Source organism: Etheostoma cragini, chromosome 15, assembly GCF_013103735.1.
Source record: "Etheostoma cragini isolate CJK2018 chromosome 15, CSU_Ecrag_1.0, whole genome shotgun sequence".
NCBI classification, from domain to species: domain Eukaryota; kingdom Metazoa; phylum Chordata; class Actinopteri; order Perciformes; family Percidae; genus Etheostoma; species Etheostoma cragini.
This window is the reverse complement of record NC_048421.1, coordinates 4,286,027-4,307,625: the sequence shown is the minus strand read 5'-3', so window position 1 is coordinate 4,307,625 and position 21,599 is coordinate 4,286,027. Positions and strand designations below refer to the sequence as shown.

Sequence of the window (21,599 nt, the reverse complement as noted above, 5' to 3'; positions counted from 1 at the left end):
AGCTGTAACCAGTGTTTTTATTCCTTCACTGAGGACAAAGCAGTAATGAATAACTTTGTTTTCTGGAGCAGTAACTGAACTCTAAAGTGCTTGTTTCACATAAGCCACTGTGAAACTCGACTGAACAGAACATTAATGGCTTTTTTTGTTTGCAGTGTACCTGAGTGGATAATCTTCAGTGTGGTTCCCAATGCCAAGGTTTATAGTCACAGAAGAGAATGTCCCTAAGGGCATAATGGTTAAACCGCTTGGTGTTTTACTCACAGTAAAGGGAAATAGGAAAGCCAAGATTGATATTAAATCCGTGGTCATAACAGTAGTCTCGCTTTGCAGACCCTCCTCCAAAGCTCTCTGAAGAAGGCTCTGGCTACTCCACATACCATTTAGGGTTTGGAGGAAAACATGCTCTGGTCTATTAGCATTTCTTCAAACCAATCACAATCGTCATGAGCGGTGCTAAACTGCACAGAGCCACTGCAAAATAGTCTTGGTAGAGAAAACTTAGATTGGACAGATAGTCCAGCTAGCTGTCTGGATGTATCCTGCAGAGATCTAAAGAGCAAGTAACGATAGTCCTCATAAATCCACCGAAGTTTTAATTTACAAAACAAAGAAAGCGGAAGGAAAAAGAAAATGCATGGATCCGGCGAAATATCCTACAGAACGGGGCAATCCCGGAAGTGGAACGTCAACAATACAGACTATCATAACAATTAGCACTGCAGAAAATATTGAAATTATATTTAGGTACATATACACACACATTTAAACATGCATTCATTGATTTTGTTTGGCCACTTGGGGGCAGCTCAACAAACAGTAAACACAACATTGACATATCGTCACCTTACAAAGTAGGACTACATATGACCAACTTATTTCCAAACAGTGGCCAATTTAGACATCCAGCAAACGTGGAGCAACATTAGCATTAGATAGTAGCTAGTTGCTTACTGTGTTCATGTACCACTTTGTGCCTGCCGATTCAGATTTATTTAAGCTTATCACTGTAAACATCTGCCTGTTGTGGTTTGAAACTACACAAGAGTGAAGTTAAGTTGCGTCAAAACCAAAACAACTAGCTGAGAGATGCTAAAGTGCTCTGTCGTGCATGGTAGTATTATCATTAGCTCAAAGCACTGTTTGGTCTTGTTACTTGTTCCATTTTAAGTGTATCTTACGGTAACTTAGCCGACAATAGAGGCTTACGGAATAGATGGCAACATTACACTTCCTGTTTACTTCCCCCAATACATTATAGGAAATGAAAGTCCAAAACTTGTTGTAAATTTCTCAAATAGAAATAAGACAACTGACAACTTTTTATGTTTTATCAATGTAAAAGCAGAAAAAAATAAAATCAAAATAAGCCTCTTTGGAAATCATAACTAGAGCCAAATGATAACCAAATCAACGTTTCTCCACAAAAGAGTACGCCTTTTGAGGGTGTACCAATTCAATTGTTTGATGGTTGGCTACTCAATCATGTAAATGCAATTTAAGATTGAAATACCAATAACACATTACAAAACGGTTAAATTTAGCTTAAAATCAAACAAAACGTTTAAATAATAAAGAAGCTTTACTGCTGTGAATAAATGATGCAGTGATGATCCCCCTCTACTTGCCAATTCCTTTCAAATGGCTTAACAAAATGCATCCGAGTAGATCCCAGACATGCTGTTTTAAGATTATGTTCCTTCCTGGTACATCCTTTGTGCTCCGGTTTTGGCCTTAGGAGGCCAAGATCTGCAGTAAAAAAAGCATTCAATGTCGGTTTACAATCCTCAGAGCAACCTGGCGGAGAGCATGATGCTGATCTGTCAAAGGGTAGCCTCTCTAATCAGCAGTTAAGTTTGTATTTCATTTCAGAATTTAGCCAAGCACGTATTTAAAAAAAAATAAGGACACAGTGTGGTCACTGACTTCAAGGCACAGGGTGTTTCCACAGTTGCAGCTGTATACTTGAGCAACAAAAAAACGTAGGTGTTGCTGACTTATTACGTAACAAGTAGGTCTAATGCTAATGAAGGGGCTGGCAGACTGTGGAAAGGAGGGGAAAGTAAAGCAGGGAAAGAAGCATAAAATGGGGATGAAGGTGATGGATTGAAAGGGAGATGACTGGAGAGAGGAAGGAGTGGACGGATGAGCTGAGTTGTAATTCTGACCATCAAGGCTGTTGTGGAGAGATGAGAAATTTCAGTTCCCCTGTCACTTTCTATTGACTCTGTTATTTCACAGCATCCCATTGGTATTATCATATTGTTTTCAAGGACAAGACATCAACATCTCTTTTCCTCTCTTCCTTCTCTCTCTCCCTTGTCCACCTATTGTCCTATTATTCTTTCCCTCGTCTAGCGTCAGAGTTGCATTACGCAGACATTTAAAACATTGCTACAGCATCAGTATAATTAGGACTCACATATCGACGGTTTCACTGCTGCCAAATGTGAGTGTGCGTATGTGTTGGTAAAAAAAATAAAAAATGCTATAAATGAAGACAGCACTTGACACAGCATTGGCATCATTGCGACCAGCTTGGAAAAAAAAACAGTAGAAAGAGTTGACAGTCAAGAGTATTAGAAACACCGGGCTTGTTTCCAGTGATGATGGGAGGCTTCCAAAGTACTTAGAAAGATGCAGGTAAAATATTGAATTTAATGTTTGCTGTTGGCTCTACAGACAGCACCATGGCTTCTGCTGCACTGTGGCTCTTGTGTGCTATGACAGCGTCATCAGGCGTTGTAACTGCAGGCCAAATACCTGATTGATTTTCATTATAGCCCAGGCACCGTGTTATTAATCCTGAGTGCAAAGAACAAATACAATCCTGATCAGTACACAGAGATATGTATACTCTCCCGCTGCTTTGGTAAAGCACACAGGCTTTTGTGGCGTGTTTTAATATCATAAAATAAATGTGGCATGTCTTTTGTGGTTGATGACTCTCTTGAAAATGCAATGTAAGGTAAACTATGCCAGTGATGTATAGTCAACCGACAGGGTATACAAAACAAAGAGAAGAATAGAAGTAGTTGGACAGACCAGTGAAAACAAATTCCTTTTGCTAAGACTAAAAGAGAGGACATGTTTCTATGTTTGAAAAAGGGAAAGGAAAAAGAAGGCGGGTAGGGTAAGGTCCCTCTATATGGTGCTCTTTGGATGATTTTATGTAGACCTTAGTGGTCCCCTAATAACATATCTGAAGTCTCTTTCCCAAAATTACAGCCACTAGAGCAAGTCCCACAATGAGCTTACCTTAGTATGTGCCATTTCTGACTCTGTAGATTTTGAGGAGAGGGGGCAAAGGTGGAGGCTGGGGGTGTGGCCTTGACCAACTGTCACTTTGCTCATTTGAAAGCAATGATGTCTCTCTCTCTCTCATGGGTGGGCCAATTTCTCTGGGCGGGCAAAGCAGAGAAAGGAGAAGTAACCTTGCCCCTTATGACCTCATAAGGAGCAAGATTCCAAATTGGCCCAACTGAGCTTTCATTTTTTTAAAGGCAGAGCGGGATACCCAGGGCCTGGTGTACACCTATCACCATTTCTAGTCACTGGGGGACCATAGGCAGTTCGGGGGAACACATAATAAAAAAAAATGTTTAACTCATAAAGTGAAATGTTCATGCCATGGAACCTTTATTCAGATACATTTGTTTGTTGTTTTGCATCTAGTCCCTAAAAACATGTTGTACTCTTCCAATCTGATTTGGACTAATTGCTGCATGCTAAATACATCTCTTTTAAAATAGTAAATGTGTGTTGTTCTTGGTAGGGTGTGGGGGGTTATATGTAGTAAAGTATAGTCTGAATTTGGTATCACACTGTTTTATTCTGCTGGCTGGCTTCTGCTGCTTGCTGAGGATGATTTAGCACCCATTTGAAAAAATTGATGCAAAGTTAAAATATTTATAACGAACATAAGGTTGAAGAACTCAGATTTTTTACTTAAATAAAAACATCACAAAACATTCCAGTCCGTCTGTTACTGATAGATACCGAACCATAAGTTCTTATTCAAGTCTTTGTTCTGAAGTAAATTTGAGGTTAAGTCTAAAAGATAGTTAACTGAGAGAAAAACACAAATGGAAAAAAACATGGAACCTTTCTTGTTTCAACTTTTTTTAGTCCACTCTGTCTCACGCTATCTCCTGCTCCATCTGTCTTTCCATCTTTGTTCTGGTATTAGAAGAAGATGAATGACACAGGTTTTCGACCGCCAAAGGTGAGAAACAACTGCTTAAATTGGTCTCAACATATAGAGGCACTGCACTCTGCAGCCTGTCGCAACAAGTTTGTGTGTGTTATTGTATGTGTAGGTGAAGATGTGGGTGCTTAATGTTGGTGAGAGGGTAAGTGGTTTTGAAAATGTGTATGTGCAAAAATCTCCACACAAATATGACCATGATGAATTACATTCATTGAAAAAACACATCCATTAATTGGATTATTAGATGATGGTTGTATCAATGTTTATATGCATCTTACAGACTCCATTCTTCACAGTGTATGCTCTGCTATTATGCAAAAAAAAGAAACTTTGGAAAAGAAATAGGGCTAAGTGGAAGAGAGAAAAATGAGTGATGCAGACAAAAGGATCAAGAGTGAAATGGAAGCATGATCGAGACAAAGAGAGACCAATGGGGAATGAGACACACACAAGCATTCGAGTATTAAATGCAAACAAAACATGAACAAGGTTGGTTAGGGATGGTTAGGGATGAAAAAAAGAGAGCAAAGTAAAGAAGTGCATTTTTTTCTTGTTGTGCCATCCAGCTCCCACTTCTGAGTTTCCCCTCATCCACACTCTTGTTTCATCTCCATCCCTGTACACTGCTAGAGATGTACGGTTTGGGCAAAGCCAGCTAGCAGGTAATTATTTTGACTATAAAGAAGGAATGAGTAGAGATGGAAAGATATGGAGGGATGGTGAAAGCTGGAAGGAAGAGAAGGAGAGGGGGGGAATGAATGTAAAAGGTATGGATATTTTTCTGTGGTTTAATCACTGTGTTACTAAGTTTAAGCTTTCCTGTAGGTGCAATGGTGTTTACAGATAAGAGCTGAGAGGTGATTACTGAGAAGGCAAAGAGGATGAGAGGGTAAGGATGGGAAAGAGAGCAAGAGAGGGAGAAAAGCACTCACACACTCACATGCAAAAAATGGGTGAGGTCTGTTACTAATAACCTGTAAAAAATGTTTGTGTACACTGTGGTAAATAAAATTGTATTTCCATCATTAGCAACAATGCTCTCATGATGTGCAGATATGATGATGAAAAGTGATTTTAAAAAAAGTGTTAGATTACCACAGAGAGTGGTTAACGAGGGATGATACAGATTAATTACTCTGTAATAATAATCAGTTATGAAGGCCTCGTCATACCAGCATTTTCAATTTCGCATCAAAATCAGTTTATTTCAACGGATCAGTGCAATTCTGTGCACATTTGTCAATTCAAGTTTAACATTTGATAGATGTGTTGTCAGTGCTGCCTTTTAACGGAAAGCAAAGCCCAAAATAGAGGAAGCCAATGCAGTTTAGGTGCGTTGCACCATCTACTTTTATTTTATCTCTCCTGTAGTGGTCAAAACAAGCGGAATGGTTGGCAGACATTCAAGAGTCAATTGCACTATTACTTCTTTTGAATAAATTACACACTTAGCAACCCGTTAGCAACCAAGATAACACATTTGCTGTTAGTTAGCAGGTGTGTTAGCTTGGAGAGCTTTAATCCCTCTTCAGTAACTTTTGATAGATTGAGATGATGTACAATCCTGAAAACAAAATACGTGGGGTGTAAACAGTACAGAGAAAATTGAAAGATGCTTAGTGAGCTATTTCAACCTTCTGACGCTATTGTGTTCACAGCTAGCTAGAATGTTGGTGGCTAGCTGGTCAGCTACGTAGCTGACCAGCTCATTACTAAGCTTCTGCCACATATTCTGGGAGGACGTGTGTAAATTTACACATGCTGTTACTTAATGATGAAATAATTGCTAACCTTTTGTTTCTCTATTTATATGATTAACTGAGTAACATATTACCCATTGCCCTACACTAGGCTCCAATAGTCCTTATGTATTTACAGCATTAAATTGGCTATCCTAACCTTACTGTTACTACTCAAGGTCAATGCCTAACCTCAACCAATTAGGCTGCTTCGTAGGGCGGGTATGCCTAGAACTGCAGTAGGATTCATAGAAACACGTATTTTACAAGCCATTTGTAATACAGTAATAATTTGTAATTTATTACAAACATATAGTTGTGAGCTAATTTACAGTGCCATGTACATAAATAATTAATTTTTCTATTTTCTATGTTATTTGAGCAATAGGCTACTTGATACTTTACTTGTTCGGGTAACAGCAATTCTACGAGAGTAAAATGTTTTAGTATTCTTCTCTCGTCTTACAGAAAGATATTAAAAGATGAAAAGGAAATGGAAGGTTGAAGGGCAGATTGCAAAGAAATGAGCATAGGCTATGCATGATATCTAAGAATGGTATGGAGATGAATAGACATCACATAGATAGATAGATAGATAGATAGATAGATAGATAGATAGATAGATAGATAGATAGATAGATAGGAAATTTGAGTCAGTGGTGAGATAGAGGAGCAGGAGAAAGACAGATGACCAGCTACAGTACACTGGGAGTGATAATGCTTGCTACTGAGCACGCTCCAGCAAACAGCTACATGTAAGAAGTGGATTTTCTGTCAGGGCGACTTGGAACGAGCGTCAATCCACACTGGGACAAGACCATTACCAGGATCACTGGAGTGAAAATGGAGCCCATGTTGGACGGCCTGTTCCCAACTTCCCTATACACAAATTTACACAGTCACAGAGAATCTCAAAGACACACAACGTAACACACACAGCCAGTTCTGAGGAGTTAGCAAAACATTGTTAGACTAAATATATGGACAAGAAAATATACACACAACAATGGAGCCTCCCACAATCCTCCTACAGTGCATTCAAATTACAAAGTCAAAAGTAATGCAGATCCTTGTTAGCCCAAAGCCCTGCTCCACAAATAAACCTCTCACACACTTCTATTCTCACACTTCATTTTTCTATATTTTGCCATCTTTAAAATGGCATATGGTGTTTTAGTTACTTATCTCATGGTAAATATCTGTTCATTTGGGTGCGGGGGCTCTAATTAAAACCTGATATAAATATCAAGCACGTAAGAAGTAGGATGACGAAGAAAAAGAAGAGTCATGACTTTCTGGATGCTTTTTTGGCTGCTTTAGCAAGTAACCAAATTAAAGTCAGAGAGGAGAGGAGGCAACTGCCAGATAGGCTGTTGCAATTTTGATAATGTAAGTAGATGTTGTGTCTCGGATAAAAAATACTTTGAGCAGTGCCTCGAATGAAAAATAGCTGTGAAAATGCTCAAAGTATACACTGCAGTAGATGTTCCTCTATGCAGGTTTTTTAATTTAATTACAGGAACCTATAAACCTATATTTATGCAAATATTTATATTCAAATCTATAAAACCTTCCAGTTGCTTAATTTTGCATTCACAAAATGTGCAATAAACTGGAAGTGATATGGACTTAGTCTTTATTAGTCTTATATCCCATCTTCTTTGTCATCTTTACTATTTACCATTATGCATGCAACTAGTAAAGGGGAAGTACTAACTGTTATTCAGCTTTTGAAATATAATGTACTTAATGACAGCAATTCACCACACTTAAGATCAAGTGCATACACTCTGTACAAGCATGTTGAGGATGTTTTGTTACACTTTATACACTTTCTTAATGCCCTAAAGCACTGTGGTTTGCCCTAAACTTAAATTCCACCTTCAAAATGTTCAACGTACTTTTTAAAGTATGATTTCTCTATGAAAATGCAAACTCTGGCATTTTGTTTTTAAATCTAACCACCTGCCATGCACACTTTTTGGCCTGATATCTGCCACTTGTTACTTACATGAGACCCCTGAAGAGAATGAGAGAAAGGAGAAGATGAGGTAAAGAAACAAGAGAAGAAATAATGGGATACAGTATTTGGAATGGGTAGAGTGGGGGAATGAGAAAGAAGAATAGGAATAGGTTGGGGAATAGGCTAGAAAACGTGTTGTGGAGCCACTGCAGCAACAGTTGAGCTATGGAACTTCAGGGCTCTGCAGCAATCTGTCTCTCTGAGCTTTGCTGCACTGGGGTGTGGTGTGGAGTTATAATCATAACAACTGAAACAACTGCCTCTGTAGGACATGCATGTGAAAAGACAAACCCCTGTCCATGTTCACAGAAATACAATGCATGCATACACCCTGGGTGGAGGAAGAGTTGAGATCTTTTAAATGAGTAGAAGTTCCTAATTGTAAAAATAAAATAAAAATAAAGAACCAAATCAATGCAAGACTTCTACTCAATTTTGTGTAGGAGTTGTTATGACGGAGGGACATTCGCTGCTATTCTTTCACTTCCCACACAGATTTATCCAGTCTGTCTGGGAATTGAACCGACAACTTCCCGGTCACAAGTTCGCTTCTCTATTGGTAACGTTTCATCTGATTAAGACAAAGCTAATTATAACATACAACACTTTATAAAAAAAATTGTTTATCATGTCAAAGCTTTATCTACAAAGTAACAAGTAGCTGTTAGAAAGTGGAGTCAAAAGTACACAAAGGTAAATAATCCTTACATTAAAGTGGCTATTTGTAACTTTCAGTTTTTGTTGACACTAGCGGCCACATTGGACAAAAGCAGTAGTGTTTTTACCACACATGCCGTCATAAAGGTCTTTTAACAATGCTGTATTGCCCACTGTATTAATGAGTAAGAATTACTGGGAGGTCATACATCATCACAATAAATATATTGCTCAGGCAAAAAAAATCATTCATTTACAACAAGAGAATACGTTGCAGATGCATCGTTGCATTTCAAGTGTTGCATGTGGTAACTTAGCCTACTTTGGGTGCATCATGAGCTAAACAAGGTATTACTGTCACTGTGTCACAAGACAAAGCATTAAGAGATTGTTGTAGTAACCAACGTAATAATAACTTAGATTAATATAGTGTGTTGTGACACTAGTACAGGGGGACAAGGAAAAGAAAATAGTAGGCCAACACAAATATACTGAAACGGATGAAGTGTCTGCGCTAAATGGAAGGAGAACATCATTTAATCTAGGCTACTGACGTACAATCACATCGTGCATTGTAAAGTTATTTTATGAATGAAATAGAAGGAAATAGACATGTTACATACCTGAAGGCCAAATCCAGAATGTTTTTACAATCATCTACAATACCGTAATTGTCTCCATCTGTTGAAAGCCTAACCAAGACCCTGTTTACACATACAGTACATGGATATTTTGACAAACGAGAGACATTTCCTTTGTTTGCACCCTTTGTTTACACGTAAACGGAGATTTCGCCTCTGAACGTGAGTAAAACTAAAACCTACAGCCAGAATGGAGATTTTGGAAATCTTCGTGTGCGTGTAAACTGAGACAAACGGAGGTTCAGCCCGCTGAGGAAGTGAGGAAGAGAGAGGAAGTGATTTTTTGCTGCTGTTGCCATTTTCGGGATTCTGATTGGCTAACGTGGGCTTGAGCTTCTTGTTACACTGCCACCTACAGGTTTGGCATGCTCTTGACGGCATTGACAGCATATATACACAGGTAAGTGTAAATGAACACTTTTCTAAAAACTGAGAGCTGTGCACAATATTATTTTTGAACCTGAAGAAGTTGAAATGTCTGTTGATGGAAATAGCCACCCACGTGTATACGTAGTCTGAGATTGACTCGGTTTTGCCCGTACTCTTTCACTTTTCCTTTTAGTTTTTAGTTGTTTTTTGTTTAATTTCTTTTTTTTCCTGTGATGGCCCAGTCCCAGTATCAACCATACCTAAAACTTATTAAATAATATTTAAATACAATCAGGCCTATATAAAGAAATCTCCTGCAAACTTTTACCTTGCTGGATACAACAACAGACTTTTCCGGTGTTCAGCCAAAATCTGTGACCCGTCACAATGGGTGCTCTATAGCACCATCTACTTACCATAAATAATTTTGTGACTTTGTGAAAAAAATCTGACCTGGGCAGAGGCATTGATAAAAATAAAAAAATGTATATACAACTAGTGTTCTTTTCACTGTGAGTCTCTCTGCTGTTACAGGTCATTCATGATCATCAGATGGAACATTACACAGTTTCAGAAACGGGTAAAAGTTACATATAGTCACTTTAAGTACAGTACTTGAGTGAATGTCCTTTAACATTCTAACATCTAACATCTACATTACTTTCAACATTTCTCAAGGTTTAGAATCCCTGCCTTTAACACATATATCAATTAATCTTCAAACATTCATTGAGAAAAAAGGGGGGCAGACCACTGATAATTAGGCAATCAGTAAATTAATTTGATTTTCTCTGATTATTATTATTATTATATGTGCATTACAATTTCATATTGACTCTAAAGAATATTTCATCAAATACTGATCAGTCATAAGAACAAGATGTGTAAATTAAGACAACAACTGCAAACTAATCATAGTTCTGTCACAACAGCGCACTTAGTGTTTGGACCACAAATGCATTGCTGGGATAAAATAAACTAGTTTGGTCTGATCTTCATAAAAGGAAAAATCATGCATCCTCCAGTGCAGCTCTGCCTCTCTGAGCTGTTCACCTCACGTGTGCTGGTATAAACCCCCTTTATTTGGATGTAGGAGTTCCAAATGCGTAGAAGAAAACTTTAGGCAGGTGCATGAAAGCCAGCAGTCGGCTAAGAGCAAAATGTGTTTTAGTGCTAAAAATATGTTACACTTTTACATTCCAACTGCCAAATATCACTTGGCCTCAGAGTTGGGTTTAAGGAGCAGGGTAAGTAGTAAAGTGAAGAATAAAGTGAAGTCAGTAATACAATGTTTAACACATCAAAAGTAGGTCCTGGTTTAAAATATTCATAATTACACCGACTTCCCCAAATGTGCACAGGAGCTAACAAAAGGCATTAGCAGTTGTTCATTGTTTATTTGAGTGCACTTTGGGAGGGTCAAAGTCTATTTTTTATAATCCTGCAGCATCAAGGTTTGTTTTGGGTCCAGATTAAGCATGGGGGAGGGGGACATGATCTTAATAAGCCTCACTGCTCTACTAACACACATCACAATAGAGGTGAAATCAGCACTGGAACCATGTTTGACATCAACAATGAGTTTCTTTCTAAGTCAATTAGAAGAATAGTTTGATCTGTTTCATGTCATTTCCTTTATTTTATTTTTTCAAATTGATGTTTTGTTTTGATCACGGTACCCAAAAACCTTTAATTCTAAATGAAAAAGCAACTAGACTCCACAACATTAGTTCATTCCACCCCAGCGGGCCTTGGCACAGAGATTCATTTTGGACTGCACGCCAAGCTCTAACGTATTAGCGTCATGTGGCCGCTGCCGTAACCGTTTGAGGAAAGCAGAGCTGTGTGCTCACATTTATCTCTTGGCTCTGAACACCTGTCACAGGTGATGATGGAAGGCGCCATTGAGGCTGAACAATAAAGGAAACAGGACGCGCTGTTGATGAGGAACAATAATACAGCACAGGAATAGAATGGCCAATGAAAACGATTGTTTGGATCCGCAGTGGGTCATTCAATTGCTTGTGCCCTTGAACATATGGCTATTCAGTGGAATAACTTATAATAAGTGGTACAATGCTATTAAAGGGAGTAGGTGTGTGTGTGTGTGTGTGTGTGTGTGTGTGTGTGTGTGTGTGTGTGTGTTTTTTAGTCACAGATTTAGGTATCAAATGGACACTTGTTCCACCAAAAACAAAAACACAAAGGGCACTCGTGCTGCGTGATAACATTCGGAACATCATCAGTGGAGCTAACAAGGTCCCTGATGAAGGCAAATACTTGTTATGAGTAATCCTTCTTTGTTAGCACTCGTCTTTACATAACATATGAATTTAGTGTTCATTAAAGGATTAGTTATGTGAGCATGACAGTTGTTCCTTTAAACATACTTTTCTCCATCAACGTGGACTTTCCTTGTGTGCCACAATGGCAGAATGGTGGAATGCATCTCTAGATTTGCTCAAATTACAAAGGTACTTGTACTTTATTTGAGTATTTTCTTTGTGTGCTCATTTAATCTCCCATTACACTACATCCCAGAGGCCAACACTGTACACCCATTACATTTGTCTGAACGCTTTAGCTTTTCAGATTACAATTGTTCATCCCCTTCCTGTCCAGTGAAAACCATGTATCTGCAAATTTGATGAATGTTGAGAATGTTCTGCTTGTTTTGAACATACGTAACATTTTCTGCATTAATGCAGCATTCAGATTTATACAGAAATGTCATATGTAACAGCAAAACACTGCAGAGAACATTTAACTGAACAATAGGCTACTTTTACCTTTGATAGGTTAAGTAAAATGAACTGATTTCACTTCCATACTTTGCTTAAAGGGGCCATAATCGATATTTAGAAAAAAATTAGTCTGGGATTGGCTCCACACGTCTCACAGACCATTCCCCAACTCAACAAATACCAACGCTTTGTAACGTCGATCAGCTTCAGAAACCGACGCACAAGGTACTTATGTGCACCAATGGATGAGCGGCAGAAACATATCAAAACAAAGAACAGAGAAGCTTCATTCTCTGCTCCGGATGCAATTACTTGTCCATCTCTTCAGTTAGCAATCATTTGTTTACTGCTCTATTAATGTTTGGTATATAAAGTACAGCCTTGTACAGGCCAGACAGTTAGTTAAACTATCTGTCCAATCTGAGTTTTCTCTCACACGACCATTATGCAGCGGCTCCGTGCGGAGCTTAAGGCCGCTCATGACGATTGGGATTGGTTTATGGTAAAACAAGACTAACGAGAGTGTGTGTGTGTGTGTGTGTGTGTGTGTGTGTGTGTGTGGGTGTGTGTGTGTGTGTGTGTGTGTGTAATACATTTAATAGTATTTATTGTAGTATTGTTTGTTCATTGTTCTAGTCACGCTTATTGGATGCAAACACTGCATTAATTGCCTGGCATTTAGATTATTTATGCTTTTGGCTTGCAATTATGGGTTTATTGTCTTAATGCACCAGTAGCCGTGTTTTCAGTAATGCTGCACAAACGTTTTTTTTTAACAGATTTTATGTAGGTTTATGTGCCAAATAATTATTGTCACTTAATGTCACTGGCACTGATTATTAGAGCCACTGCTCTGTGCTATTTGGCACTTTGTCTACATGATTTCTACAGATTTCATTCAATTATGCAAAATGTCAGCCTAAAACATTTCTGGTAATATGCACAAGTACTTGAAAGGCCTTTGTGTGTGTCCTTGTCTTTTTTTCATGTCTTACTGTATCCAATCTTCACTTTCAGTGAAGCTGCGGTCCATAATAGAATGAGATGAGCTGTCGATAATTTCAATAAAAAAACTTGACATTAATTCCCACAGCTGAATCACGCATCAAAGGATAATATTCGTTCTTAATTTTGCTCTCCAGCAGTTTCCACACAACACACACAGCAGCAGACAGACTAACAGCAATACAAAAACACAAACAGACACTTGGGAGGTGAGAAAAAGTGCAATGGATGGGACACAGTGGGGGGGCACCGTACAGTTAAAATGAGTGGTTTGTGTGTGTTTGTGTTTGTGTGTGTGTGTGTGAGCGTGTGTGTCATAAATCATTGCACTGCTGCATGTTGTGATTGCCTGACCTAGGGTTTCAGCACATTACCACCTTAACAGCTCGGCGGTCGGATTTATTTGTGGAGTGCACACACACACGCACACACACGCACAGAGCACAAACACACAAACACACGCATGTGCACCCAGGCTCATGTAAACAAACACACACGTTGAGACACAGACCCACAGCTGGGTGAAAGTGTCTCGCTGTCAAATGTATGCAGGTTGAGAATGAATTTTAAAACGGGGAAAACAACTTCACCAAGGCTCATCCAGTCGGCACAGAAACACCAACAAATGTATTGTCTCCCAGGCAAACCGAAGTTCATGACTTCATGTTTTTTGATTGGGGTCTCAAACTCAATGCAAATTTATTTGGTCATTTAAATATTTGGCAATTAATTTAGTCTTTCAGGGGTTCTTTTTTTTTTTCAAACACTTGAAACCAGCTAAAAATGAGACATTTCGACAATGCACACATGAAATTAAAGGGGAGCTATGCAGTTGTTTTAGCTTCATTTATTTTAACTGAACAGCTTCGTTGACATTGGCATGGTTGGATGACTTATTCCGAATTAAATGGTGGTCGTCTTGCTCGCCTCTAGCACCTGTGAGTGGAAAAACCACCTTTGCAACTTTTTTGCAAGCATTGGGAAGTATTGCATAACATCAGGTCTCGCAATGTAACAAATTGCTTCACGCCACTGCTCACATACGCCCAATCAGGAACTGGCTAACAAGGTAGCAATGGAGTTTTTCACACTATCGTTAATGGCTGAGCCGGCAAAAAAAAAAAAGCAGAAAGCTAGGAAAGCAAATTCTGGGGATCAGTGAAAGAGGAAACGGCAGACTGACCAAGCAAGGAGTCAGACACAAGTAAACATAGGAGCTGCCAAATATCTATTCCAAAGCTGTAAGGGGGTGCTCTACAGGGAAACCTGCAAGCAATAACCAGGAAAACAGAGAAGAAATGGCCCAAACTGCTTAGCCATACAACCTGAGATAGGGAAACTTCACTTTTTTTTTTTACTTAAAGGACTACACGTAACTTTTACACATTTCTGAATGTAATGTTTCATCTGATGATCATAAATGACCTGTAACAGCAAATGAGACTAACAGTGAAAAGAACACTGGTTCCATACAGTTTTATTATCAATGCCTTTGTCCAGGTCCAATTTTCCCGTCACTTGCGTCAAGTAGACGGCACTACAGAGCACACTCTGACGGGTCACTGATATCAGCATGACACTACTATATGTATACAGTATATGTTAAGAATATGTCTATTTCATTCATAAAATAACTGCAATGCATGAAAGGCCATGTTATTACTTTCAGTCTTTTCCCTTGTCCCCCATGTACTTGTGTAAAGCATCCATGGCTTTAATGAAACACACTATATTTAATCTTAGTTAATATTATGTTGGTTGCTACAAATATCTCTTTATGCTTTGGCTTGTGACACAGTGACAGTGATACCTGGTTTATCTCATGAGACATCCAAAGTAGGCCAAGTTACGTTTAGAAATACATTTTAGAATATTGGATTGTATGACTAGTGTGGACTTCACCAGAAAACAGAGGTATGGATTAACATTAACTTTTATGCCTTTGGGTCGAATCTACTGCAGTCAGATTCGCTGTGTGGTCTCGGAAGGAATCACTGCACTTGGCCAGGCACTTGTAATGACATTCTGAACATGTTTAGTGGGTAAAAACAAATTTAAAACATGCCCTGTTCAGGCATGTTGGGCACTAACTCTAGCAGGAGGATAACACGGTGTAGGCAGCACCAATTGGTTTCGTTTTTCTTACTACTGACAGCACTCCAAATTTACAAACAACAGAGCTATGTGTTGAAATCGACCGGAGTATTCCTTTAATGCTTAATATGAATTATTGCAATGCAGGCAGTAGGGCACTTTGGCAACCCACCAAAAACGGAATTCTTTGAGAATTCTGAAAAAGTTTCAAATTATTTACTCTTATAGGCAACATGTTCTCATATCAAAATTGTACAAGTGGTACAAGAAATATTGAGATCCTTTATTTAAGTAAAAATATACAGTAGCATAACATTTTGTTTGACTTTAAGTAAAGGTCCTGCCTTCATGAGTACAAAAGCAATTTCTTTACTTGACTTGAAAGAGAACGGGAAAAGAGGACACTGCTTTCTATTATCCTATCTTATGTATATACAATCAGTAAAAAAACTAAACAAAAAAACAGTTTTCATCCAGGAAGGTCAAAGTAAATGGTCAAGTGAGCAAAGTTTCACTGTCTTGCTCCAGGACACTTCAGCAGGACAGATGTTTGCCAGCGTCTGTCCTGCTGATTGAAGGCATACCCGTGTCACTTCTGAGAAACTTCAAACAGAAATGCTGAATCTCTTGTGACAGTATGACCTGCATGTGATGAAGACAGCCAACCAGAGTTTAGAAATATCTTCCAAACCACCCCTTGATTTAAGAATAAAGCCTCAAATGTAACTGTTTGATTCAGGGAGGAAAATGTGCCAAGAGCTGCCATCTTTCATCATGTTATGGGTGGCTCAGTGCTGTATAACACTAATGAGTGCTGATGTCCACCGCTATCCTCTTCCTCCTGTTCTTATCATCCTCCCCTGGAAGGATGAGAGCAGATCCGGTAACAACAGGATTTTAAAGGAGCCCCCATGGCTCAACTCTTAACACCCAAAAGGCTGGCCGGTCACACCCAGCACACACACTGTCTCCCTATTACCCCCCCCCCCCCCCCCCCCCCCCCCCCCCCCCCCCCCCCCCCCCCCCCCCCCGCCGCACATACAAACAGAAACCCCTGTTCTCTGTATTAGAATTAGCCATCGGCTGCTCTCCAGTCAGATCTGCTCAATATTCCAACCTTCCAAAAAAACGCCCTCTCTCTTTTCATTGTTCACTGGAGGCCGCACATTGCCACAGTCATAGTTGTGTCACAGCAATCAATCACCCATCAATGTGAAACGGCTACACCGATAAAGGGAAAATACAACAACTGCACTATAATTCCCCCCCAAACTCCTCCCTACTATCCCCCCGACATCTGTCCTTTGGAATCTCCATCCGGTCCTTTCTCTATCTCTTCCTTCATCACTATGTCCATTGCTCATGGATGAATACAGACATCACACCCATTATCACCTCTCTGTGATTCAGTCTCTTGATTCATTCCCCAGCTGGTGACCTTCTAACCCATACGCAGAAATGTGCAGACACACAAGTCCATTCACACATGTAGGCATGTAAATTTGCATTGTTTACACACATATGCTACATGTACTGATTACACAAACCTGCTAAACAACTGAATGTACCAACCACATTTCCTATTTTTCGATAATTTCATTTTTTTCAATTCATTCTGTATGCGACTGATAGCGTCGGGCAGCAATGCATTACTCAGTAACCTTTTTAGTAATGAGCGATGTACGGAAATGTTACAATATTTGAAATGTAACAAATACATAACAGTAACTAATCCAAGTAACCCTCAAGTATTTTGAAATGGCTTGTGACTTGTTGGTTGTCATGCTGGTGAGAACTATGGTGAGTTGATCTCAGTTAAGTTTCTGCATTCAGATGAGGAAAAGTGCCTCCCAGTAAAGTTGAACTGTTTGTATGCTAAAGTTGAGTTGTTGTTGTTGTTGTTGTTGTTGTTGTTGTTGTGGCTGAGTAACAAGGGTAATGTAAAAAGTTAAATAACTACTTATTTTTTGCTGTGGAGTAATTAGTAAAGTAATGGACTTACTTTTTCCTGTAAGTAGTATGTGATAAGGGTTTTAAAGTAAGAAACGCTTTTTTCTGTAATTTCACCAAAGATGATACCATTGAGTCTCAACCCCTGTTGCTACTGAGAAGACCGACTGGGATGCGATTAAGAGAAATAACCAATTAAACACAAAACGTTGTTTCATTGGTGAACAAACCGGGGCACCATAGTTTCTGAATTCATCCAAAATTGACATTTAAGTTGCATAATCAGCAGTCAATTTTCTCGACAGAAATCTTCAGCTTCCACTCAGTGTTAGCGACGCCTGTAACAGAATTTTGAGATGGAAGTTTATTGCCAAAATGAGCTCTATACTCCCCAAAACCATGGGCGCCCAACATAGCTCTTAATAAGCTGCTGTATAAGTCAACCTGAAATGTCTAGAATGAATCTAAACTTTTAGATGATAACTGGAATAGAAAGCCTGGTACACATGCTTTTGCATTAGCTGATTCATGCAAAAGCAACAAGGACTATTTTCCTTCTGAAAATAACCATCCATCCACCCATCATCATTCATCCATCCAGATAATCTCATGAAACTAAATGCATCAATATCATTTCGATTGTTAGAGACATCATCATTACCCATTTTACTGCTCATTATTCACACATCGATCATCTACCCATTAATCATCGCTCCCTTCTGTGCCCCAAATCATCTATCCATCCTTCAACCCATCGTTTTCAATTCATACCTGGAGTTGGTCATATCTGCCTGTCCTCCCTGACTCTTCTCCAGCCCGAGCTTGGTGAAAATCCCGACCAACACCATGATGGCCACCACTCCACAGATAATATACACGATCATGTGGGTCCGATCCTTGTCCGGTTCCTCTTGGACCTCTGTGACGGTTGCCGCTGGCCCCCCGGTGTTTGCCCAGACAGGTGTGTCATAGTTGGAACAGGAAGTCTGGTCCAAACTGTGGACTTTGAACTGGCAGCAGAAGCGATAGAAGCAGGAGCCACAACAGAACAGGTAAATACCTGCGTTACAGTTGAAGGGCGGGTCCCACTGGCCCATGACGTCATAGTAACCCCAGCAACGGTTACCACTAGTTGGAGCTGTTTTGTCCTCGGGGGGGGCATCTGGTGTGGGTGTTGCCAGCGCGGCCTCTGGTATAGTAGAAGGCTCGGTTGTATCGTTGTTGGAAAAGAACTGGGCCAAAGCCTGACCTGACGGCCAAGAGTTCAGTCCACCCAGAAAGGTCAACCCTAGGAGAATGGCCAGGGAGAAGTTTACCCAGAGTGGATGCACGGAGTTGGCCATCTTGGACTTACTCCAGTATCTTTTGGTGGCTCGGTGCTGATGTGTATTTCAATGATAGTAAAGTTCCTAGGTTTAAAAAACAACAACAAACACATAGAAAGTTAAATATCCTTCTTGTCCAAAGCTTTCCATTACAGTATTGTAACTGAATGAATCTGTGAGCTTTTTAAGATGGAAATCATTGAGGGGGGTTAGCCTTATGTGCATGCCTGGAAAAATGAATAAAGAGCATTCAATTTGCGTTACAGAACATGGAATTGGCGTCAAGGTGCAGAGGAACAAGTGAGTGAAAGAAATCAATCTCACATCTCAACAGGAGTGAATGAGTCCCTTGTGAGCAGGCACTCACATGCACAGACGTATCACAGTCCCTGGCAGATGGGGACTGTCCTATGTGTGTAGGTGTGTGTTTATTAAAGTAGATCAAAAACAAACAAATCAGGATTATGTCACCTTTCAGAAAGCCATATGTCATCAGCAGAGGCGGTGGTGGACAAATCCAAATCCTGGTGACTTGGAAGAAATCTAGTTTAGGAGGGTGTGTTGAATGAACTTGCCTCTGGCATTTCTTGCATTAAGCTCCCCTGCTGAGTGGATGGATCATCCGTGAAAAGTGATAGTCAGACAGAAAAGTGAAAGTCTTGGTTCCTTGCAGAAAAAGAAGACAGATTCCTCTCAAACTTGTAGATAGTCACACGCTCCCACATAAAAGGCTTTTCACTTCGGAGACGGACTCATATTCCTGAGTGGATAAAAACTGTAATGCTCAACGCTGGAGCAAAATCAGTCCTGATATCCTGGGAAAAAAAAAACTCTGACCAGAGGTCTGTGTTTTCCTCTGGAGTTGTCGGTCTCTCAGAGCTTAACTAGAGTCTATCGTCACCCTTCTCTCACTGTTGCTTTTCAAAACAAGGTGTTTTATTTTTGTGGTGGGCATCTTTTTTGTGGCCACCTCGCTCCACGTTGGTGAACGTTAGTCCCTCCTTGAGACTTGTGGATCCAGTCTTTTATGAGTGATATTAAATATTGAGCTTTTATTTTGTAAAGCTTGTGTAGGATATATCCTTCCTATTGCCAACCAAAGACCCAACAGGTAACAACAGCTGTGCAATATTCTTTAAAACATTACTCCAGGCTCTCGTCAAGCTGAAATCCTTTGATGATTACAGTCCAAAAGCTCTTGCACCTGAGGTGTGTTTTCTCTCACTTACTCATTCATGCACACATACACACTCACACACAAATACAGCTGAAATCCCCCTTGTGACAGTGCTCTGTCTGTGTCAGTCTGTAGCTTTAAAGCGACACACAAGGAGTCCAATGGCTTTTGTTCTGGCCGTGTGCAGGGCTCCTGTTGCTGCGTGCTCACTCCACTGGAACCACTCCACTCTGTGGATCCCAGGGTCTCTAACAGACCCGGGACACCAGCTGTTTGCTCTGTTCTGTCAGCCTGCTGTGTACTGCCCTACAAGTGGAAAGACTAAATGGGAGAAGAAGCGAAAGACAGAGGGGAGGGGGGCTGATGTTGAGATACCGAATCTGTGATCTTAAAGTCTCAGCGTTGCTGCACCCAAGACTCAAAGGAAGCTGTAAAAAAAAGATGCTGGAATACTTGACCAGAGTGGAGTGTCCCACATAACGGATCGTGGCTTCAAAAGGTTTTTGTCTCTCCCTCCGTGGTTTGCTTTTGCTCAGCTATTGACTACCTCTCTTTGCTTAAACTCTCCCTCTATTCTCTGATATTTTTGCCACTTTAGCTGCCTCACAACTTACCTCCCCCTTTCCTCTCAGCCCGAGCAGGGCTGTATGGGCTTTTGTCGTTGCTGAGGAAATATCAGCGAGGGGGTGAGAGAGCCTGTGGACTGCCCTCTGCACTTTCAGTGTCGCACTTGTGCAAGCATCACTGGAATGATGCTCCCCCAGCCCATACGGACGACAGAGACAAGTGGAGATGCGACAGCCGAACGTGGCAATGAGGGCAGATCAAAAAATATCCCGTTTTCAAATGAAGCCCCCTTTGGAAATATAGGACTGTCTGCAGCAGAAACTCTGTTGTTCAACAACTCAGTTGCCTTTTTTTTTTCTCCAAATTACATCAATGTCTGTTTTTTGTCTTCCCCCCCTCCCGTCTAAAAAAAATCTCAAATCTCAAAATATTAATATGCAACAGTTTTTAGGCACATGCTGCATATTATCTCCCAATTTTTCATGCAATGGATTTTGCTGTCAATTCAGTCCTTGTCCGGCTTCAGCTTCTTTGAAAACAGGCATAATTTGATATATATGTATAGGAATTTTATATATATATCATATGTATGTGTTTTCACTGGTGCTCTGCTTGTGGGATGCTCCAAACAGAAGTGGGAAGAGAAAGGATAAGCAATAAAATGCTTCTTTTTTTTTCTTTTTTTTATTCCATCATCTCCCTTTGTTGTTGCTTCTTCATCAGTGTGTATTCCCGTATTTCCTCGTTGTCTTAGTCTGCTCAGTGCGTCTGTATCCCGTCTGCTGGTGATGCTCGTGCTGCTGCTGTTGTTTTCTGCCGGGACTGGATGACAATGTCCCTCACACACACACACACACACACACATACACGCTCTCTCTCTTTCTCTCACTCCTCCCTCTCAAACTCACTCCTCCCTTTCTCACTCACTCACTCCTCCCCTCCCTTTCGGTCCCTCACACACACACACACACACACACACATCCACACACACACACACACACACACACATCTTCTGTGCCTTAATGAACGCAGCACTGCCTGCAGACTCTCTCTTTCACTCTCATCCTCTCTCTCATTATGTGTCACTGACACTCTTCT

At 40.1% G+C, this 21,599-nt stretch overlaps 1 protein-coding gene across 2 annotated transcripts in view; it reads right to left on the bottom strand.

Moving 5' to 3' along the window:
• The window catches only part of LOC117957975 (protein shisa-8), a 92,186-nt gene extending 70,840 nt beyond the window's left edge, over nt 1-21,346 (bottom strand). The window contains exons 1-2 of one of the 2 annotated variants that reach the window (XM_034894133.1): nt 19,229-21,346; nt 18,204-18,841 (exon numbers count right to left, since the gene is read on the bottom strand). In XM_034894133.1, coding sequence (XP_034750024.1) covers nt 18,204-18,775 — 572 coding nt within the window. In that variant the 5' untranslated portion in view covers nt 18,776-18,841; nt 19,229-21,346. The remainder of the gene's footprint in view (nt 1-18,203; nt 18,842-19,228) is intronic. The other variant, XM_034894134.1, reaches the window with a different exon arrangement.
• Nucleotides 21,347-21,599: the final 253 nt, after the last annotated feature.